Consider the following 23,522-nt stretch of genomic DNA (forward strand, 5'->3'; position numbering starts at 1 on the left):
TTACTTTGGGATGCGATCCCAACATGGGAATCAATACTGCCCTATCTGGAAAGAAAGTCAGAAAGGGTTCTTCCGAACCTAGATTCCTAATCTCAGAAACTCTCTTGGCTGAGGTTATAGCTACCAAGAAGATGGTCTTGAGAGTGAGATCCCTTATGGACAGAGGCTCCGTAGAATCCTTTCCAAGGTTTGAGAGAAAATCCAGCACTAAAGGGAGGTCCCATTTAGGAAACCTTGGTTTTCTTTGGGGTCTGAGCCTAGTAGCTCCCTTGAAGAATTGTTGTACCAGTGCATGGTTTGCCCAGGAAATACCCGTAAAGGCTGAAATAGCCGATACTTGGACTCTCAATGAACTGATAGCTAGAGGTAAATCAAGGCCCGTTTGAAGAAAGCTTAGTATGTCTTGTATTGTTGGAGAACTGCAAGAATTTTCTCTGGAGGACATATGGGCCGAAAACTTGGACCATATACGCTCATATACCCTATTAGTACTCCCGCGTCTGGAATTGAGAAGGGTTGGGATGACCTCTTCCGGACAACCAAGAGCTTCTAGCCTTTCCCTCTCAAAAACCATACCTTGAGGTTCAGACATGATGGGCATGGATGTAACCTTGTGCCTTGAGATAGCAAATCCGACCTGAGAGGCAGGGGAACTGGCTCTTGATAACTGAGGAGCAGCAGTAGAGGGAACCAAGGTCTGTTGGGCCAGAAAGGAATTACTGCGAGAATCTCCGCCTTCTCTGACCTGAGTCTCCGAAGGAATTGCAGGATCACCGGAACTGGAGGGAAGGCGTAAGCTGTCTGAAACTTCCAATGTTCTGTGAGGGCATCTATCCCATATGCCTGGGGATCCCTGAACCTTGAGTAATATTTCGGAAGCTTCCGATTGCACGGGGAAGCGAACAAGTCGACTTCCAGGGACAATCCTAAGGTCAGGAGCCAATCGAATACTTCCCGGTGTAGAGACCACTCGTTGTTGTCCAACTCGACACGCGATAGGAAGTCCGCCTGAACATTCTGCACCCCTGGGATGTAGACTGCAGAAAGGTTGGACAAATTCTTCTGAGCCCAATTCATTATTGGCTCCGTCTCCTGTAACAGGGACCAGCTGCGAGTTCCCCCTTGCTTCTTTACGTAAGCCACCGCGGTTGTGTTGTCCAACCTTAGCATGACCGAGGCATTCGCTGTCAGATGATGGAATGACCGAAGCGCCTGGAAGGCCGCTCTTAGCTCCAGAACATTGGAGACGACTCTCTGTGATGGAAACGTCCACCTGCCCTGAGCGACCTCCGAAAGGCAGTGAGCGCCCCATCCTCGGTTGCTGGCATCTGAAGTTACCGTGACCCATGAGATGGGAATGATTGAATGGTGGTTGCGCAGGTTCTTCCCCTGTAGCCACCAAAGAAGAGACGTCCTCATGGCTGGAGTGAGGAATATGCGCTGTGTCTGGCTGGATAAGTCCCACTGTTGTAGAAACCCCTTCTGAAAGGGACGAGTGTGCCACTGGGCCCACTTTACCATGGGAATGGTGGCTGACATTGTGCCAATCACCCTCAGACATTGGAGAGCCGAGAGATGGGATGCTGCAAGGGCTGCATGAATCCTGTCTCGTATGACTCCAACCTTCTCTTCTGGAAGGGCGATAGTACCTTCTGCTGTGTTGAACTGCGCCCCTAGGAAAACAAGAGACTGAGTTGGATCTAGGTGACTCTTTTCTAAGTTCAGAAGCCACCCGAACTCCTGTAGAGTGGAGATGACTAGGTCTTTGTGCTCCAAGAGCTGATCTTTGTTCTGGGATAGCAGAAGAAGGTCGTCGAGATAGTGATGGAGACGAACACCTTTGACTCTGAGAAAGGCCACAACTGCCAAAAGAACTTTGGAGAAGACCCGTGGGGACGTTGTTAACCCAAAGGGAAGACATGTAAATTGAAGATGTTGAATGCCTACTGCAAAGCGGAGGTATTGTTGAAACTCCTTTGCCACGGGAACATGGAAGTAAGCATCCTTCAAATCGACTGATATCATCCAGTCCCCCAGATACACGGACTGCTGGATGGTAAGCAGAGATTCCATCTTGAACTTCTCTTTGCGAATGAAGGAATTGAGATGGGTCAAATCTATTACCGGCCTCCATGTGCCATTTTTCTTTTGAACCAGAAACAAAGGGGAATACATGCCCTCTCCACGTTCTTCTTCTGGAACGGGAACGGCTGCGCCTTGATCCAGTAAAGAGTTCACGTAGGTCAATAGGACTTGTTTCTTCTCTTTTGATTCTGGAAGATTTGTGGGAATAAATCTTAGCTTTGGGGTGCTGATAAAACCCCACTTGTGACCTGAGGAAATTGTTTTTACAGTCCAAAAATCCCGAATTGAGGCCGCCCAAACATGCCTGAAGTGGAGAAGACGAGCCCCCACCTGACAAGTTTGAGCGGGCCCAATTTCAAAAGGATTTCGCGGAATCCTGCTTGCCGGACGAACCCCCTTTTGAGGTATTTTTGAAAGAAGATTGCCTGGATCTCCATGACCTTGAGAATTCTCGACCAGGTCTATAGCTCCGCGCCTCCCTGGCACGATCAGGGCCTTGTCTTCTAGGAAATGGACGCCTTTGATTTTGAAGACGTCTGTCCTGGGGAAGAAACCCAGATTTCCCACCTGTAGCCCGGGATATGGCAGTATCCAGCTTGTTACCAAACAAAGATGACCCCTCAAAGGGAATACGGCACCAGGCCTGTTTGGATGCTGGATCCGCCAGCCATGGACGGAGCCATAACGCACGGCGAGCTGAGACTGCTGCTAACATATCCCGAGATATCAGGCGGATAACATCAATAGATGCCTCCCCCAAAAAGGCAGACGCCATCCTGATTTCTTGAATAGGGGAGTCTTTTGCTGATTCAATAGAAATACCCCTCAGGAATTCCTCTACAGAATCAGCCCAGGATTCTATGGCCTTGGATACCGCTGCCATTGCAAGCACTGGTTTGCAAGCCATTCCAGAAGTCAGATATATCCTCTTAAGGTCTGAATCGATCCGCCTTTCCAAAGGATCTTTAAAGGATACCGTATCCTCTAAGGGTAGGGTTACATATCTCACCAAACGCATGAGCGCTGCATCCACCAGTGGTGCTGACTCCAGGTGCTTCACATCCTCTTCTTTAAAGGGATATAATTTCAGGATTTTTGACTGCATGGAACCCTTTTTATCCACCTTGCTCCATTCCTCGGTAATAATGTCACCCAACTCTGAAAGGAAGGGAAAAAATTGTCGCTCCTTATTGAGCTGTTTAAAGAACTTTCTCTGCTTTGGTGGGGAAGTAACAGGGTCTTCCCACTTCAGAGCCTCTCTCACTGCTTTGACCAATGAAGGCACCAGTCCATAGTCAAAACCTAAACCAGGATCCTCACAGTCAGATTCACTATCTGAGATGGGAGCAGATAGGCGGCTTGGCTGAGAGGATTCCCATGTCTCCTGCAATGGGTTCTCTCCAGGTGGAGGAGCCAATAATTCTGACGGGGATTCACACAGCTGTAGAGCGTCCCTCTCCTGCAGAGACTCCTTCACAACCCGTCTTACTATTGACTCCAAACGCTGGTCTGCATCATCCCTTTCATCTGCAGCTTTGGAGAAGCAATGATCGCATAAGGATACGTCCGAAGGAACAGGCATCCTGCACCCCCAGCATGATTTTTCCGTACGCTTGCTGGAGTGAGCAGCAGGGGGGTGAGAATAATTCTTATTATGCTGTTCAGATCTTGACCTATGCTGGCTAGATCTTGAGGAGGATTTATGGCGGTGTGATCTTGATGATCCACTGCGTCTAGAAGTGTTAGGTTGTGGATCAGACCCAGAAGGGCTGTAAGGGTAAAACAGACAGAGAGAGAAAAGGATATACAGTCAATCCTACCTATGCCAAACACTCTCTCCAATATATAAAAAGCATAAATACTAAAGACCTACCTAACATGAGCGGGCTGGCCACTAGGAGGCAGTAAGGCGTCCATATTCACAATAAACCCACAGTTTAAGAAACACTGCAACTAAAGAGAAAAATAAAACACACATTTTTTTTTTTTTTTTTTTTTTAAAAAGCATTTCCCCAGCCTAAGGGACACGCTCTTACCTTAAACCGCCGCGCTGACAGCCCCGGGAAGTCGCTGCGACCACTGCAAACATTCCCAGGGTTCTGACAGCTTCCAAAGCCTTTTAAATTTGGCGCCCGTGACGTCATCGCCGACGTCAGACGCGAGGCGCTCGCGCGCATGCGCGGGAACCAAGCCTCGGTCTCATACCGGGTTCGCACATGCGCAGAACGCCTGCATAACCCGGAAGTAGGAGAGAGGTTTGCTGGAACGCGGAAGCGAACGCAAACGGCATGGAGGAGACCGCAAGACAAACAAAAGAAATACACACAAATACAATGCTGCCATGGATAGATAAAAGGCTCACCACTCCACCAACGATCACCTGGCCGAACGGACTGGAACACACACGCCATACCTCCAGCAGATAATGGTCACCCATAACAACGGGACACAGACCGTGCGCACTCAGGTAGGAAATCCTTTCTTCAGCGCTACTCTGCAAATACTCTCCATACCCTGCTTAACAGTCAGGGCCTATCGGAGGAAAATTTCTCAGTCAATCAGCCAATCGATCGTCGTGAAGTTTTATTTCCAGGAAAGAAACCATCTGGTCCTACTGGGGAGGACAAAAAAGGAACACTGATAGTGGCCAGGAGCAAAGATTTATGGGAGTTGGGTCCTATTGGGTAATCGTGGAGGCGGGGCTACCCACACGTATGCTGCCATGGAGCCTTTCAGGAAAAGTATTTTCTTACATGTGCAACTGATACTAGTAAAAAAAAAAAAAAACAGTATGTATAAATGTAATATTGTGCAAAATAATAGTGAAGTGCCTCCTTTAACGCAAACAACTGAAAACATAATTAATACAATAAATTCCAAATAATAGAATTCCAATATAATGTTCAATGGTAATAAACAAGTGTCAATTAGCAATACCAGTGTTGATGTAATTCTGGACACTGAACAAGATGGTGGCCGTGTGCCGAGTTGGAAGTTGGAAGTTTCATAAGGAGAGGTTCTTGGAGTCTCTATGCTGCTAGTTTTTGCTGGATCTACACACAGTTTTGGGCGATTTTTCTGCTGTGATGGCTACTTGCTCCAGTGAGTTTGAAATTCACTTGGTGGTGGGAGATCACTGAAGCACATTTATGAAGATCTGTTACATCAACAGTGGTGTTACTGATTGACACTTGTTTATTACCATTGGACATTATATTGGAATTCTTTTATTTGGACTTTATTGTATTAATTATGTTTTAAGTTGTTTGCTTTATATGAGGCGCTTCACTAATATTTTACACAATATTTCACTGAAGCACAAATATACTGCTTTTTGGTGTAAGCAGCCTCATTAGACATTAGTTCCCAGAGTGTGGATATCATTTTTTGTATGTATAAATGTAACATTTTGGTATATATTAATTTCATTCAGTTAACTACTTCAACTCAGGAAGGTTTACTCCCTTCATTACCAGGTAATTTTTTGTGATACGGCATTGCATTAATTTAACTTACAATTGCACGGTTGTGCGACGCTGTACACGAAAAAAAATGTATGTCCTTTTTTCCCCACAAATAGAGCTTTCTTTTAGTGGTATTTGATTTTTTATTTGCGCTATAAACAAAAAATTACTGAAAATTTTGAAGAAAATAAATATTTTTTTAACTTTCTGCTTTAAAACATATCCAATAAAAACATGTAAAAAAATTTAAATTTCTTCATCAATTTCGGCCAATATGTATTCTGCTACATGTTTTTGGTTAAAAAAAAATCCCAATAAGCGTATATTGATTGGTTTGCGCAAAAGTTATAGTGTCTACATACTATGAGATATTTTTATGGAATTTTTGTTTATTTATTTTACTAGTAATGGCAGCGATCAGCTTTTTATAGTGGAACTGCTACATTGCGGTGGACAAATCAGACACTAAGTGACACCTTTGACAATTTTTTAGGGTCCAGTGGCACTGATACAGTGATCAGTGCTAAAAATTTGCACCGTAACTGTACTGACACTGGCAGCGAAGGGGTTAACATCAGGGGCAATCAAAGGGTTAAATGTGTCCCTAGGGAGTGCTTTCTAACTGTGAGGGAGGCGCTTTAATTGTGGGAAGACAGAGATCCATGTTCCAGCCTAGCATAAATCTAGCAGAAATCAGATATCTTCCCTTGCTACAACAGCGATCTGCCTTGTTTACATAGGCAGACCAGCGTTCTGCCTCTCTTGGGAACGAGACATCAGGTCTGCCTGACCCGCTAATTGGCTCTCGCTTTGTCGGCTCACAGCGGGAGCTGGTTTCCGCCGGTGCTCGTGCGCGCTGCAGACCTGGAATGTGCTAAATGGACCAATGATAGCTGCACCACAAGCTATGGAGAGGGGGTGAGTGCACTAAAAATTATGGAGGGAAGGGGGGGAGATAGTGGTATCTGCAGTAGAGGTGACAGCTGTGGGCACAGTGGGGGTGAATTTGTGAAGTTGTTAAAGCTGGAAAGAGGGAGAGGTTGTGCAAAGTGAGAGCTGAGTAGTGGGGCCCCCTCCCAGGTCATACAGTGGCAAGAACTTGTAGGGGGGCTGGCAGGTTGTTTGAAGGTGTAGTTGTGGACTGGGAGTGTAAGCTGTAGATGTGGGGGCTGCAGAGTTGAGTTGTTGACAGGTGGTACAAAGGTGAGTTGTGGGGGGTGCTAAGATGACATGTGAATAGGGGTGCAGAATTGAGGAGGGACAGTGGAAAGAAGAGGCATGTTGTGGACAGAAGAGAATGGGGAAGAAGTGGTGAGTAGTGAATGGGGGCGAGACGTGGTGAGCTGCAGACAGGAGAGAGAGAAGTGATGAGCTACGGGGGGAAGAAGAGGTGAGCCTGTGCACTGAGGGAAGAAGAGGTGAACCGTGGACAGGAGGAAAGAAGAGGTGAGATATGGGGGGGGGGGGGGGAGAAGAGGTGAGACACGGAGGGAAGAAGAGATGAGCTGTGGACAGGAGAGAAGAAGAGATGAGCTGTGGACAGGAGAGAAGAAAAAATGAGCTTTGGACAGGAGAGAAGAAGAGGTGAGCCATGTACAGGAGAGAAGAAGGGGTGAGCCGTGTACAGGAGAGAAGAAGAGGTGAGCTGTGGACAGGAGAGAAGAAGCGGTGAGCCCTGGACAGGAGAGAAGAAGCGGTGAGCCGTGGACAGGAGAGAAGAAGCGGTGAGCCGTGGACAGGAGAGAAGAAGCGGTGAGCTGTGGACAGGAGAGAAGAAGCGGTGAGCCGTGGACAGGAGAGAAGAAGCGGTGAGCCGTGGACAGGAGAGAAGAAGCGGTGAGCTGTGGACAGGAGAGAAGAAGCGTAAGCCGTGGACAGGAGAGAAGAAGAGGTGAGCTGTGGACAGGAGAGAAGAAGAGGTGAGCTGTGGACAGGAGAGAAGAAGCGGTGAGCCGTGGACAGGAGAGAAGAAGAGGTGAGCTGTGGACAGGGGAAAGAGGAAGATTAATATATATTAATATATATATATGTATAATAAGGAATAACATAGTCTAGCTGGGCTTTTTTATATTTGGTTAACTCAAATGTAACAAAAGAATACGGTAAGAGAAAATATTTTTCATGATAACTTACCCAGCTCACAGGTTGGTAATTGGGGATGCCATTGGAAATCTTTTTCACATCTTACTCTGCTTTCACCGTTTAGTTTATAGTATGAATCACACTCTAATTTTACTGAATTACCAACACTATATCCATCCGTTTTCTTCCCTTCTTTTATTTTGCCATTGAACAGTTTAGGTTCTGGACAGAACGCTCCTGTGAAATTACAAAAAATGCAAAACAAGTAGTAGATTTAGTTGTGTTCCTTCACAAAACCTGTTTTTTTTTTTATCCTTTAGAATGAATAAAAAGGAAAATAGAATTTTATATATATGTACAGTGCCTTGAAAAAGTATTCACACCCCTTGAAATTTTCCACGTTTTGTCATGTTACAACCAAAAACATAAATGTATTTTATCGGGATTTTGTGTGATAGACCAACACAAAGTGGCACATAATTGTGAAGTGGAAGGAAAATGATAAATGGTTTTCCAAATTTTTTACAAATAAATATTTGAAAAGTGTGGCGTGCATTTGTATTCAGCCCCCTTTACTCTGATACCCCTAACTAAAATCTAGTGGAACCAATTGCTTTTAGCAGTCACCTAATTAGTGCATAGAGTCCATCTGTGTGTAATTATCTCAGTATAAATACAGCTGTTCTGTGAAGCCCTCAGAGGTTTGTCTGATAACCTTAATGAACAAACAGCATCATGAAGGCCAAGGAACACACCAGACAGTTCAAGGATAAAGTTAAGGAGAAGTTTAAAGGGGTTGTAAAGGTAAATGTTTTTTCACCTTAATGCATTCTATGCATTAAGGTGAAAAAACATCTGACAGTGCCTGCGCCCCCAGTCCCCCGTTTTACTTACCTCACCCCTCGAAAGTCCCGCGCTCGTCCTCGACTTCCTCTTCACCACTCAGCCTGGCCGCTGATTGGCTGGAGTGGATGGATGGAAAGCAGCGCAACCAGTGGCTCGCACTGCTGTCAATCACATCCACTGACGCGGAGCGCCGGGGGCGGGGCCGCGTGATACAGCGAGCGGCTATATGTATCACGGGTTAAATCCCTTTAACCTCTTCAGCCCTGGAAGAATTTACCCCCTTCCTGACCAGAGCACTTTTTGCGATTTGGCACTGCGTCGCTTTAACTGACAATTGTGCGACGTGGCTCCCAAACAAAATTGACGTCCATTTTTTTCCCCACAAATAGAGCTTTCTTTTAGTGGTATTTGATCACCTCTGCGGTTTTTATTTTTTGCGCTATAAACAAAAAAAAGCAACGATTTTGAAAAAAAAAGCATTATTTTTTACTTTTTGCAATAATACATATCCCCAAAAATATATAAAAAAACATTTTTTTCCTCAGTTTAGGCCAATACGTATTCTTCTACATATTTTTGGTAAAAAAAAACGCAATAAGCGATTGATTGGTTTGCGCAAAACTTACAGCGTTTACAAAATAGGGGATAGTTTTATGGCATTTTTATTAATATATATTTTTTTTAAATGGTGGCAATCAGCGGTTAAAGCAGGGTTAGGTTATAAAAAAAATATCCCAAGCTTTGAACATCGCATGGAGCACCGTTCAATCTACCATCCGAAAATGTGTTATAATGGCCCAGTCAAAGTCCAGACCTAAATCCAATTGAGAATCTGGGGCAAGACTTGAAAATTGCTCTTCACAGACGCTCTCCATCCAATCTGATAGAGAGTGAGCTATTTTGAAAAGAAGAATGGGCAAAAATATCACTCTCTAGAAGTGCAAAGGCAAAGCTGGTAGAGACAACTCCAAAAAGAATTGCAGCTTTAATTGCAGCAAAAGGTGGTTCTACAAAGTATTGTCTCAGGGGGGGCTGAATACAAATGCATGCCACACTATTCACATATGTATTTGTAATAAAAAATTGAAAACCATTTATAATTTTCCTTCCACTTCACAATTATGTGCCACTTTGTGTTGGTCTATCACATAAAATTCCAATAAAATACATTTATGTTTTTGGTTGTAACATGACAAAATGCAGAACATTTCATGGGGTATTGCCCGTATATCACTTGAAAGAAGTGACCTGCCGCAGTACCAAGTAGCAATGACATGCTTCCATCCCGGGTAAATTGTATAAAGAAAAAAGTGGGCAAGTGGGACTTTAAATGAAGCATGTCAAATGAAAATAAATATAATGAATACATGTGAGTAGATAAAATGATTTAGATTTAATTTATAGTCAACCCCTAGGGGTAGTTCATGATCTGAATGCATACAATAATAATACAGTAATATAAATACAGATATAAAATTAATATATTTTCATAATAATCATCAGAGAATCTGGAGTACAGACAAATCAATGGACATATATGGATGCAGTTCATATCAGAAATACATAAATTACCAATCGAAATCATAAAATCACATGAACGAGTACAAACTCTATAGGACAAAGTTGATATTATCAAGGATTAAAATAAGCTTAATTGGGCATCCTTAGTTTGAGTACCCGACGCGTTTTGAACTAGTATGATGCAAGCACACTTTCTCGATCATTCTTTCTGTGAACAATGTCATTTGTTACAATGTCATTTTTATATCAACAACTTGTCAACAACTTGTCATAGAATGTCATTTTTATATTAACAATTTGTTTCTAGCCCCCTTTACATCTTCCAACAAAAGAGTTAATAGGTACATGCATATTTGTTAATGCACGTGTTACTTACCTTGAATAGAACATGTCCATAACATTATCTAAGCTAATCATCCACCATAAAGAGACTTTAACAAGTCAAAGCTACTACTATAAATTATTTTTAATATATATTTAATACAAAAAATGAATCTAAGTTTGGAATTTTGATAAAATTCCATTATCTAGGTACTTATAGTTTAGCTGGGATCACAACGGTGAGCTGCAGTTGGCCGCAGCGCAAGTGCAGTGTGATTGCGGATCCCAATGACTTGTATTACACTGTGCATTTTATCAAAGCACATCAAAGATCCAACATACAGGACTTTGATGTGCTTTCATAAAAACGCATGATCTAATAGAGGTCAATGGGAGCACACCAAGTGTATAATGCAGATAAATTGTGCTGCACCCAAACTGCCGCAGTGTGAATGTACAGAATGTTGGGTGATATTCTCTTGTTCACAGAAAGAATGATCGAGAAAGTGTGCTTGCATCATACTAGTCCGAAATAATTTAAATGCATCTAAAAACAAAATTGTAATATATTGCAGCTTACCAGCCATCAGATGTGATAGCTGCACTAGTTCTCTTTTTTTAAATGTACTTTCCCCTGGTAATACTGCCTACTATAGGCTGATTTGGAATACAGAACAATTCCATCACATGGGGGGGGGGGGGGCTTCTGTAGTTCCCAGAAATGAATTGGACAGGACTGATAACACTGATAACATCTTGGTATTGTTCTTTTCAGTTGGCTTTGATGTAAAAGCAATCCTAGCGGCTAATCGGCTACTAGACATTTACAAGCAGTGGAAAGGAAGTCTCCCCCCCCTTTTCTGTGGTTTTCTCTGGCTCTCCTGTCCCATCTGAGAACCTGAGAATGCAGCCGGTGGTTCCACCAGCTGACCATAGAGCTTATCAAAGACTGGAATGGCTCCAATCATCTCTATGGCCTCCGAAAACCGGAAGCTACGAGCATTTCGTGACTTTGGTTTCGCCAGATATAAACAGTGCCATTGGTAAATGGGGAAAGCATCTTTTCACACCAATCTTGATGTGGTCAGATGCTTTGAGGGCAGAGGAGAGATCTAGAGTCTAATAGACCTACATTTTTTAACAACAAAGTACCTGTCACTACCTATTGCTATCATAGGGGATATTTGCATTGCCTGTGATAACAATAAAAAATGATAAAAATAAAATAAAAAATGAAAGGAACAGTGTAAAAATAAAATAAGAAGAAATTATAAAAAAAATAAGCATTGGTCTTGTGTCATATGTAAACAGCAATTGCACCACGCATGTGAGGTTGTGCGCAATTTTAAAACATACTCGGCATAAAATCATCTTTTATATTCTACCAAACATTTGGGCAATATAGTGTGTTTTAGTGCATTAAAATTTAAAAAAAAAAATTTTTACAGAAAAAATAGCGTTTGAAAAATCGCAGCGCAAATACTGTGTGAAAGAAAAAAATTCCAACACCCCAATTTAAATCTGTAGGGCCTTTGCTTTAAAAAAAATAAAAATATATATGTATGTGTGTATGTGTGTGTGTGTGTGTGTGTATATATATAATGTTGGGGGTTCAAAGTAATTTTCTAGCAAAAGAAAAATATTTTTTCATGTAAACAAAAATGTTAGAAAAGGCTTTGTCTTCAAGTGGTTAGAAGAGTGTGTGATGTGTGGCATAAGCTTCTAATGGTGTGCATAAAATACCAGGACAGCTCAAAACCCCCCCAAATGACCCCTTTTTGGAAAGTAGACACCCCAAGCTATTTGCTGATATTGCATTTTGAGTCCATGGAATATTTTATATTTTGCCAAAAGTTTCAGGAAAATGACAATACATTTTTTATTTTTTCACAAAGTTGTCACTAAATAAAATATTGCTCAAACATGCCATGGGCATCTGTGAAATTACACCCCAAAATACATTCTGCTGCTTCTCCCGATACCACATATGTGGGACTTTTTGGGAGCTTAGCCGCGTACAGGACCCCGAAAACCAATCACCATCTTCAGGCTTTCTAAGGGCGTAAGATGGTGATTTCACTCCTCACTACCTATCACAGTTTCGGAGGACCTGAAATTTTCCATTTTGGAAAGTAGACACCCCAAGAAATTTGCTAAGAGGCATGGTGAATATTTTGCAGCTCTCTTTTATTTATGAAAATTAAGAAGGAAAAGGAAAATGTATTTTCCTTTCGTTTTTCAGTTTTCAAAACTTTGTGACAAAAAGCAAGATCTGCAAAATACTCAACATGTATCTCAGCAAATAGCTTGGGGTGTCTACTTTCCAAAATGGGGTCATTTGAGGGGGGGTTGTGTTATCTGGGATTTTCATGGCCTCCGAAACTGTAATAGGGGCAGTGAAATAAAAAATGTACGCTCTTATGCCACGTACACACGACCGGACTTTCCGTCAGAATAAACTCCAACGGTCTTCCCGACGGAGTTCCAACCGAACGGACTTGCCCACACACAATCACACCAAAGTCCGTTCGTTTAGAGTGTGATGATATATGATGGGACTAGAAAAGGAAGTTCAATAGCCAGTAGCTAATAGCTGCCCTCACGTCGTATTTGGTCCGTTGGACCAGCATACAGACGAACGGTTTTCCCAATAGAAATTAATTCCGTCGGAAGGATTTAAAACATGTTCTATTTCTAGGTCCGTCTGAATTTTTGAAGAAAAAAGTCAGTTGAAGTCCACACATGATCAGAATATGCGACAGAATGATTCCGTCTGACCTTTTCTTAACCACTTAAGCCCCGGACCAATTAACAGCCTAAGGACCAGAGGTCTTTTTAGAATTTCGCACTGCACTGCTTTAACTGGTAATTGCGCGGTCATGCAATGTTGTACCCAAACGAAATTTGCGTCTTTTTCTTCCCACAAATAAAGCTTTCTTTTGATGGTATTTGATTGCCTCTGTGATTTTTATTTTTTACGATATAAAAGGAAAAAGACTGAAAATTTTGAAAAAAAAAGATATTTTGTACTTTTTGTTATAAGAAAAATCGAATAAACTAAATTTTAGTCATACATTTAGGCCAAAATGTATTCAGCCACATGTCTTTAGTAAAAAAAATGTCAATAAGCGTATATTTATTGGTTTGCGCAAAAGTTATAGCGTCTACAAACTAGAGTACATTTTCTGGAATTTACACAGCTTTTAATTTATGAATTTATGATTTCATTTCTTGAGGCGCTAAAATGGCAGGGCAGTACAAACCCCCTCCCCCCAAATGACCCCATTTTGGAAAGTAGACACCCCAAGAAAATTGCATGATTGGCATGTTGAGCCCATTGAATATTTTGATTGAATAATGACACAAAAAAAAAAAAAGAGTTTACAAAAAGTTGTCACTAAATGATATATTGGTCACACATGCCATGGTTATATGTGGAATTGCACCCCAAAATATATTCTGCTGCTTCTCCTGAGTACGGGGATACCACATATGTGGGACTTTTTGGGAGTCTAGCCGCGTACGGCACCCAGAAAACCAATCACTGCCTTCAGGATTTTTAAGGATGCAAATTTTTGATTTCACTCCTCACTACCTATTACAGTTTCGAAGGCCATAAAATGCCAAAATAGCACAACCCCCCCCCCCCAAATGACCCCATTTTGTAAAGTAGACACCCCAAGCTATTTACTGAGAGGCATGTTGAGTCCATGAAATATTTTATATTTTTCCACAAGTTGCGGGAATATTACAAACTTTTTTTTTGCACAAAGTTGTCACTAAATGATATATTGCTCACACATGCTATGGCCATATGTAAAATTACACCCCAAAATAAATTCTGCTGCTTCTCCTGAGTACGGGGATACCACATGTGGGGGACTTTTTGGGAGCCTAGCCGCGTACGGGACCCCGAAAACCAAGCACCGCCTTCAGGATTTAAATATAAAACGCTACCAAAAAAAAATGTTAGTGATCGCAGGGATCAGGCCTGACCCTGTGAACGCTGCAGTTATGTGTTTAGTGTTTTGTAAGTGACAGTGATCGATCGATACTGCACTTGGGTGGGCTGGGCAGAGGGGCAAAACGCAGGTGCTAGCAGGTATCTGGGCTGATCCCACTAACATTGCGTTTTTTTGGAACCCTAAACTGCTGGGGACGCTAGTATAGATCTGATCAGATCAGATATTGATCTGTTCAGATACTATACCATAACGGGAGGTGTATGCTTTGCGCGTGGGTGTTAGCGGTACTGGCACTAACCTAGCGCTGCCTGGGGCGACGCAGACCCTGATCCTAAAACCTAATTGATATCACCCGCCGGGTGATCAGGGGGTTAAACCTTTATTGGGTAATCAATGGTGGGTGCCCTGATACTATAAAAAGCAAACTAACTAACCAGAGTCACCCGTAACACTTATACGGTGATCACTGGTGAAAGGGTTAACTAGGGGCAATCAGGGGGTTCAAATCTTTATTAGGTAGTATATGGGGGTTCCTGACGCTATATAAAAACCTGACGGGGAACCTAAATAACTAACTGGCTAACCAGCATCACTAGTGACACTTATACGGTGATTGCTGGTGAAAGGGTTAACTCTAGGGGCAATCAAGGGGTTAAAATCTTTATTAGGTAGTATATGGAGGTACCTAATGCTATAAAAACCTAGCGGGGAACCTAAAAAAATAACTAGCTACCTAGCGGCACCAGTGACACTAATGCAGCGATCAGAAAAACTATCGCTTAGTGACACTGGCAAAAGGGGGTGAAAGGGTTAACTCTAGGGGCAATCAGGGGGTTAAATCTTTATTGGGGGGGGGGTAATGGGGCTACCCTGGACCTAGGGTTGCCACTTTTTCTTCAAGCCAAACCTGAACACTTTAGCGGTACACAGAAAAAAGTATTTTTTAGCATTCACTATAGGATTGTAAGAGACTGGAGACACCTTTTGGGCACTCCAAAGAGAATAGTACTGCAGTGTGCATAGTGTCCCCCCACTCTCCTGTCAGACCCTGTACCAAGCCACATTCTTGTCTGAATGTTGTGTCCGGGTTTCAGGTGGACTGAAACCCGGACACATGATTTAAAACCCAAACTGTCCGGGGGAATCCTGGACAGGTGGCAGCCCTACGTGGACCTAACACTAACTGCCCTGACACTTTTTACTGTCACAACTGACACTAAATGCAGTGATCAGTAAATAAATGATCACTGCAATCAGTGACACTGTGACTGGGAGGGGGGGCTGGGGGGCGATCGGGGGGGTGATCGGGGGGGTGATTTGTGTGCCTATGTGTACCTACGTGTCAGTGTAGTGTTGGTGCACACTTACTATGTGTTCTCCTCGCAGTCCAGCCAAAAAGACCGCCCCGAGGAGAGTGACATCACTTCCTCCCTGCCTGTGTTTACACTACACAGGCGGGGGAAGCTTCTCATTCGCCAGGAGTGATTGAGAGGGGATGGCCAGAAACCAACGGCCATCCCCTCATCCCGGATCGGTCCTGAAGCGAAACGGACCGCCGCAGCCAGCGGGAGGGGGTCAGATCGGACCCCCACCCGCTGGAAGGCAAGCACATACCGGTACGTGCTTGTGCCTGTCGGTGCCATTGTGCCGACGTATATTTACATACGGCGGTCCTTAAGTGGTTAAGGAATTTCCGGTCGTGTGTACACGACATTAGAAAGCCTGAAGACGATGCTTGGTTTTCGGGGTCCTGTAAGCAGGTAGACTGCCAAAAAGTCTCAGACATGTGGTATCCCCATATTCAGGAGAAGCAGCAGAATGTATTTTGGGGTGTAATTTCACATATGCCCATGGCATGTTTGAGCAATATATAATTTTTGTAATTTTTCAATCACTTATGACAAAAAATAAAGTATTAAATGTGCTCAACAAGCCTCACAGCAAACTCCTTGGGGTGTCTACTTCCAAAATGGTGTATTTTTTTTTGGGAGGGGGGAGGTTGTACTGCCCTGCCATTTTAGCACCTCAAGAGCTGAAATAGGTAATCATAATCTAAAGCTGCATAAATTCCAGAAAATGTATCCTAGTTTGTATACGCTATAACTTTTGTGCAAACCAATAAATATATTCTTATTGAAGTTTTTTACCTGAGACATGTGGCTGAATGCTTTTTGGCCTAAATGTATGACTAAGATTGAGTTTATTGTATTTTTTTTTATAACAAAAAGTAGAAAATATAATTTTTTTTTTACATTTTGGTCTTTTTTAATTTATATCGCAAAAACTAAAAACCACAGCGGTGATCAAATACAACTAAAAGAAAGCTCTATTTGTGGGAAAAAAGGAAGCAAATTTTGTTTGGGTACAGCATTGCATGACCGCGCATTTACCAGTTAAAGCCGTGCAGTGCCAAATTGTAAAGGGTACGCTGGTCAGGAAGGGGGTAAAACCTTCCGGGGCTGAAGTGGTTAAACAATTTTTCTTGTTTAACCGGTTCCCGAACCAGCGCACACAGATGTACGTTGTCAGAATGGCACGGGCAGGCAAATGGGCGTACCTGTACATCCCTTTAAATTTGCCGCCCTGCCATCGCGAGCACGCCACCGCCGGGACGCTCGCGTGCTGGTCGGGACCCCCGTGAGTCTGGTCCCGGGTCCCGCGGACTCAATCGCCGCGGGCATACCTGCGATCGTCTCACAGGGCGGCTGAACGAGGAAATGCCATTGTAAACAGCATCTCCCCGTTCTGCCTAGCAACTAGTGACGCTGATCTCTGCTCCATGTGATTGGAGCAGAGATCAGTGTTCACTAAATTAAAGCCCAGCCCCCAACAGTTAGCAACACACCCCTAGGAACACTTAACCCCTACACTGCCACCCACTGGTTAACCCCTTCACTGCCAGTGTCATTTACACAGGAATCACTGCATTTATATAGGAGTGATTGCTGTATAAATGACAATGGTCCCAAAAATGTGTCAAAAATGTTCGGTGTGTCCGCCATAATGTCGCAGTCACAATAAAAATCGCTGATCGCCGCCATTACTAGTAAAAAAAAAATTAATAAAAATGCCATAAAACTATCCCCTATTTTGTAAACGCTATAACTTTTGAGCAGACAAATCAATAATCGCTTATTGCGATTTTTTTTTTACCAAAAATATGTAGAAGAATATGTATTGGCCTAAAATGAGGGAAAAAAATGTTTTTTTATATATTTTTGGGGGATATTTATTATAACAAAAAGTAAAAAATAATGCGTTTTTTTCAAAATTGTCGCTCTATTTTTGTTTATAGCGCAAAAAATAAAAACTGCAGGGGTGATCAAATACCACCAAAAGAAAGCTCTAATTGTGGGAAAAAAAGAACATCAATTTTGTTTGGGAGCCACGTCGCATGACCTCGCAATTGTCAGTTAAAGCGACGCAGTGCCGAATTGCAAAAAGTGGTCTGGTCTTTGACCAGCAAAATGGTCCGGGGCTGAAGTGGTTAAACAAACAGGAAAAATGTGGGCGAGAGGGGATCAGGCACAGGACACCCTTAATAACAATCAGCAACAGACAGATTGGCAGACTTCTCAGCCCTTGTACACACGGTTTGACATTCCGACCACAAAATCCGTCAGATTTTTTCCAACGGATTTTGTCCGAAACTGGTGTTGCATACACACAGTTGGACAAAGTTGTCAGAAAATCCGATCGTTCAGAACGTGATGACGGTCGTTCGTTACGACGGGACTATGTTCAGGCCAATAGCCAATAGCTTTGGTCTCGTAATTTGATCTGAGCATGCGTGGCACTTTGTCAGATCGGAATTCTCTACAAACGATCGGACAGAGTCAGATCGGATTATGTTGGAAAATTTTATATCCAGCTCTCAAACTTTGTTGGTCGGACATTCCGATGGAAAAAGTCAGATGGAGCCCACACACGGTCGGATTATACTACAACACGGTCCGATCTGACATTTTCCATCTGAATTTCAGACCGTGTGTACAAGGGCTTAGACAAAAATAGGTGAGACTAGGCAGACAGTGTCATACACAGATTCCCTTGGATGAGTTCTCTTAAAGTCCTTCCAGCCACTTCATAACCTTCAACTCATGAAGAGTCCCCTCTAGTGCTTCCTTAGAAACCATCCCTCTCAGAATCGTTTCTGGATCTTTAGCAGGGTTTTCTCAATCAAAACTTTAACACTGGATAGGCCTCAGGTTTCAGTTCTACACACACATCCACCCAGGCCGTAGCCCTGGGCGTAGGGTTGCCACTTGTCCAGGATTCACCCGGACAGTTCGGGTTTGGCATCATGCGTCCAGGTTTCAGCCTGCCTGAAACCCGGACACATTATTGAGACTGGACTATGGCTTCCCAGAAGGGTTGCTGGCTGCATTTGTCTAAGCTGAGAGTGTCCGTTACACTCTGTTTCACACTGCCCAAAGCCATTATTAACAATCCCCCCCAAATAAATGTACAGATGGGAGAGGAGCGAGGGCTCGATCTGCACCTCTTCCTCCCGCCCCTACCCCTCTGTCCACACTCCATTCCCCAGGGATGTGCCTCGGAAATGGAAAGTGGGGGCTGGAAATTTGAAGTCCAGCAGCCTCAGAGACATCTGGATGAAAGGTGCTGACTGCCAAGGGGTAAGTGAGCTCACCATCCATCCCTGTTTGTGACTGAAACCTTCTCTCTCCTGCCTCTGAAGTGAGTACACTAAGGTAAATCAGGGTTCTCAGAGCACCCCTTACATCAGAGTTCTCCTTTACACCAAAACCACAGTGTTTCCCCTTACATCAGAGTTCATAGTGTTCCCCCTTAGATCAGGGTTCCCAGAGCATCCCTTATGTCACAGTCCCCAGAGTTCTCCCTTACATCAGAGTCTGCAGAATCCCCCCTTACATTGGATGGGAACTCTGCGAGTTCAAATGTAAAAGGAGAACTCTGTGGACTCTGATGTAAATCGGGACTCTTGTTATTAACTTCATATGATTAGAAATGCTATTTAATAGCAAAATATATGTATAGTTTATATATAAAAAAAAAAAAAAATTCTGTGCGCCGCTAAAGTGTTCGGGTTTGACTTGAAGAAAAGGTGGCAACCCTACGTGGGCGGGAAGACTGAGAGAGAAAGAATTCCAGCAGAGGAGATGACATCACTTCCCCTGCCTGCCACTTATAGGAAGGGGAGGCATTTCATTCACCAGAACTGATCAACAGGTCCAGGCCTGAAATCATTGGCCTGGACCTGAAGATTGATCGGTTCTGGAACGAATCCAATAGTTGTGCGGGCGGTGGGGACCCGCTGGTACGCCCCCTGGTGGTGAGACCACGCCCTGTACTGGTAAGGAGTTTGGCGCAGCTGTGGCATTCTGTCACAGTAAAAATACGTGAGCTGGCGGGGAAGCATAAAAGTGACTGACACCAAAACTTTTTTTCATGTTCATCACTAGGGATCACTAGGGATGAGCTTCGAGTTCGAGTCGAACTCATGTTCGACTCGAACATTGCCTGTTCGCCTGTTCAGCGAACAGTGAACAATTTGGGCTGTTCGCAGCAAATTCGAAAAGCCGGAACACCCTATACAAGTCTATTGGAGAAATCTAAAGTGCTAATTTTAAAGGGTAATATGCAGGTTACTGTACTAAAAAGTGTTTGGGGGCCCGGGTCCTGCCCCAGGGGACATGGATCAATGCAAAAAAAATGCAAAAAAAAAAATGCAAAAAAAGTTTTACAAACGGCCGTTTTTTCAGGAGCAGTGATTTTAATAATGATTAAAGTGAAACAATAAAAGTGTATATTAAATTTCGTAGCTGGGGGGTATCTATAGTATGCCTGTGAAGGGGCGCATGTTTCTGGTGCTTAGAACTGTCCCTGCACAAAGTGTCATTTGTGCAGGAAAAAAAGTCTTTTAAAATCACTTGAGGCTAAATTGTCTGTATTAGCCGACAATTCATTCATTCATTGATAAAAAAAAAAAAAAGCGTGGGGTTTCCCCTAAATTCAATTACCAGGCCCTTCAGGTCTGACATGGATATTAAGGGGAACCCCGTGTCAAATTAAAAAAAAAATTGACGTGGGGTCCCCCTAAAAATCCATACCAGACCCTTTATCCGAGCACGCAACCTGGCAGGCCACAGGAAAAGAGGGGGGACGAAGGGGGCGGCCCCCCCTCCCTCCTGAACCGTACCAGGCCACATACCCTCAACATTGGGAGGATGCATTGAGGGGTCACAGGCAAGTAGCCCGTTAGGAAAGTCCGCCGGACTAAGTCCGCCGGATAGTCAGCTACGTGTGTACGCGGCATTAGAAGTACTATTATCGGCATCCGGTGACTCGGTGAGTGAAGCCGAGACACCAGGGCTGCTACACGTGGTGGGGGGGACTCGGCGAGTGTACAGATGTAAGGGCCCCGGGTCCCCCCACCCCACAGTGTACTCCTGGCTGTGTGTGTGTATCCCCCTATTTGCACGTCCTTCTGTGCTGTGTGCGTGTCCCCCTGTGTGCGTGTCTCCCTGTGTGCGTGTCCCCCTGTGTGCATGTCCTATTGTGTGTGTGTCCCCCTGTGTGCGTGTCCTCCTGTGTGCGTATCCTCCTGTATGCGTGTCCCCCTGTGTGTGCGTTCTCCCTCCAGTGTCCCCTTGTGTGTGCGTTTTCCCTCCAGTGTCCCCCGTATGTGCATTTTCCCGTGCGTGTGTGCGTGTCCCCCTGTGTGTGTGTTCTCCCTCCAGTGTCCCCCTGTGTGTGCGTTCTCCCTCCAGTGTCCCCCTGTGTGTAAATTCTCCCCCCAGTGTCCCCCTGTGTGTGCATTCTCCCCCAGTGTCCCCCTGTGTGTGCGTTCTCCCCCCCAGTGTCCCCCTGTGTGTGCGTTTTCCCTCCAGTGTCCCCCTGTGTGTGCGTTCTCCCCCCAGTGTCCCCCTGTGTGTGTGTGCATTCTCCCTCCAGTGTCCCCCTGTGTGTGTGTGCGTTCTCCCTCCAGTGTCCCCCTGTGTGTGTGCGTTCTCCCTCCAGTGTCCCCCTGTGTGTGTGCGTTCTCCCTCCAGTGTCCCCCCGCGTGTGTCCGTTCTCCCCCCAGTGTCCCCCCGCGTGTGTCCGTTCTCCCTCTAGTGTCCCCCCGTGTGTGTGCGCTATCCCTCCAGTGTCCCCCCGCGTGTGTGCGTTCTCCCTCCAGTGTCCCCCCGCGTGTGTGCGTTCTCCCTCCAGTGTCCCCCCCGTGTGTGCGTTCTCCCTCCAGTGTCCCCCCGCGTGTGTGCGCTCTCCCTCCAGTCCCTCCAGTGTCCCCCTGCGTGTGCGCGTTCTCCCCCCAGTGTCCCCCTGTGTGTGCTTTCTCCCTCCAGGGTCCCCCTGTGTGTGTGTGTGCATTCTCCCTCCAGTGTTCCTGTGTGTGTGCACATTCTCCCTCCAGTGTCCCCCTGTGTGTGCGTTCTCCCTCCAGTCTCCCCCTGTGTGTGCGTTCTCCCCCCCAGTGTCCCCCAGTGTGTGCGTTATCCCCCCCAGTGTCCCCCTGTGTGTGCGTTCTCCCCCCCAGTGTCCCCCTGTGTGTGCGTTCTCCCTCCCAGTGTCCCCCTGTGTGTGCGTTCTCCCCCCCCAGTGTCCCCCTGTGTGTGCGTTCTTCCTCCAGTGTACCACTGTGCAGGTGTAGCTTGAGTGTTGGGATCAAGGGGGCCCCATGATCTTCTATTGCCCGGGGCCCCATGAGTTGTCAGTCCGCCCCTGGTAATGTGTGTGTTCCCATGTGATCCTGGTATGAACTAGCCCTTAACCTAGGTTCACATTTCTGTGTTTAGTGCAAAATCTGACTTCCTGATAAATGTAATTTTAGTTTTAAATATCATGATATAAAATAATGGATATGGAGGCCTTTTGGTGGGTGTTATTTTTTTTTTATTTTTTTGGGGGGGTAGCATTTCATTCTTGGATTTAGGCAGCACAATATCTTGGGCCAGCCCAGGGTACTAGTGTCTGTAAATAGTTAATTCTTCTTATTTTTGGTAGGCAGAACAGACCCAGGTGGGCTGGCTTTGCTGGGCCGCCCTCAGTAGTCTGGGTAGAAATCTACAGGGTTTCCCCACGGACTGACTGACAGGGAAGAGAGCCACTGCTTATCAGTATTGTGGGAGCCCTGGCCAATCCCAAGCTGAGAGCTTGATGGGGCAGACACCACATAAATACTGCTTGGGGCTGTGGAGAGATCGAGATGAAGTGATGGAGTGCTGAGCCAGGAGGGGGTCCCGGGGTGGATGTGGCATTTAAAACAAACACTATAAGCATATGCATTGTAACTATGTATTCAGATTTTTATCTAAAGTTTAGCTTTAATACTCACCTATACAGTCAGGTGGTGATGGGTTCCATCTACTATCCATATTACAAATTATAGTGTCTGTTCCTTCCATTACAAAACCTTTATTACATTCAAATCTCATCATAGAATTTAATGTGTATGGACCAACGAATCCTAAAATCTTTCGTGAATGTGGGATTTCCGGTGGCTCACAGTTAACTTCTACAATTAAAAAACAACAAAGGATTATAACTCATTCATAACCAACAAATTCATAATGCATAGTAGTAGTAAATGTATTATACAGTAAAACCTTGGATTGCGAGCATAATTCGTTCCAGAAACATGCTTGTAATCCAAAGCACTTGTACATCAAAGCAAATTTCCCCATAAGAAATAATGGAAACTCCAATGATTCATTCCACAACCATTCATTCATAAGTCCTTCAGTTTATAGTCCACATAAAAAGATTATAGCAATGTGACCAGGTTGTATAACCATAAAACGTCCATCCACAAATGGAAGCCTCCACAAGGGGAATAGAAGCAAAATCCAGCAGGAGCTACACAGTATAAAAGAGAAGAGAGGCATCTATAAGTGTAGCAATATGGTTACATTTAATGAAGGTACAACATTTAGCAAGTCACATGGTTGATGATTAAAAGAGGCACATCAAAGTATGCAGGCATCCGGGGTAAAGCGGTCCACATAGACCATCCCCCGCACTACCGGCTCTCACCTCTGTCAGTCTGCAATCATGGGAAGACTGCCCTGCAGTAGAGCTATCTGAAAGCGAGGCTTGAACTGCTTGTTGAGCATAGCGTGGAAGGATGGTCTATGCGGACAGCTTTACCCCGGGTGCCTGCATACTGCAGATGTGGCTCTTTTAATCATCAACCATGTGAGTTTCTAATGCCGCGTACACACAATCAAACAATCCGGTGGAAAAGTCCGGCGGACTC

General features: G+C 44.4%; 1 protein-coding gene across 2 annotated transcripts in view; it reads right to left on the reverse strand.

The window, feature by feature from the left end:
- LOC143940950 (C4b-binding protein alpha chain-like) overlaps nucleotides 1–23,522 on the reverse strand; it is a 117,817-nt gene that overhangs the window by 17,810 nt on the left and 76,485 nt on the right. For both annotated transcript variants that reach the window (XM_077462785.1, XM_077462783.1), the window contains 2 exons: nucleotides 22,602–22,781; nucleotides 7,683–7,868 (listed from right to left, as the gene is read on the reverse strand). In XM_077462785.1, the coding sequence (XP_077318911.1) occupies nucleotides 7,683–7,868; nucleotides 22,602–22,781 (366 nt within the window). The remainder of the gene's footprint in view (nucleotides 1–7,682; nucleotides 7,869–22,601; nucleotides 22,782–23,522) is intronic.

Source organism: Lithobates pipiens, unplaced genomic scaffold (genome assembly GCF_037356315.1).
Source record: "Lithobates pipiens isolate NorthernLeopardFrog02 unplaced genomic scaffold, aLitPip1_a1.2 Scaffold_3, whole genome shotgun sequence".
NCBI lineage: Eukaryota > Metazoa > Chordata > Amphibia > Anura > Ranidae > Lithobates > Lithobates pipiens.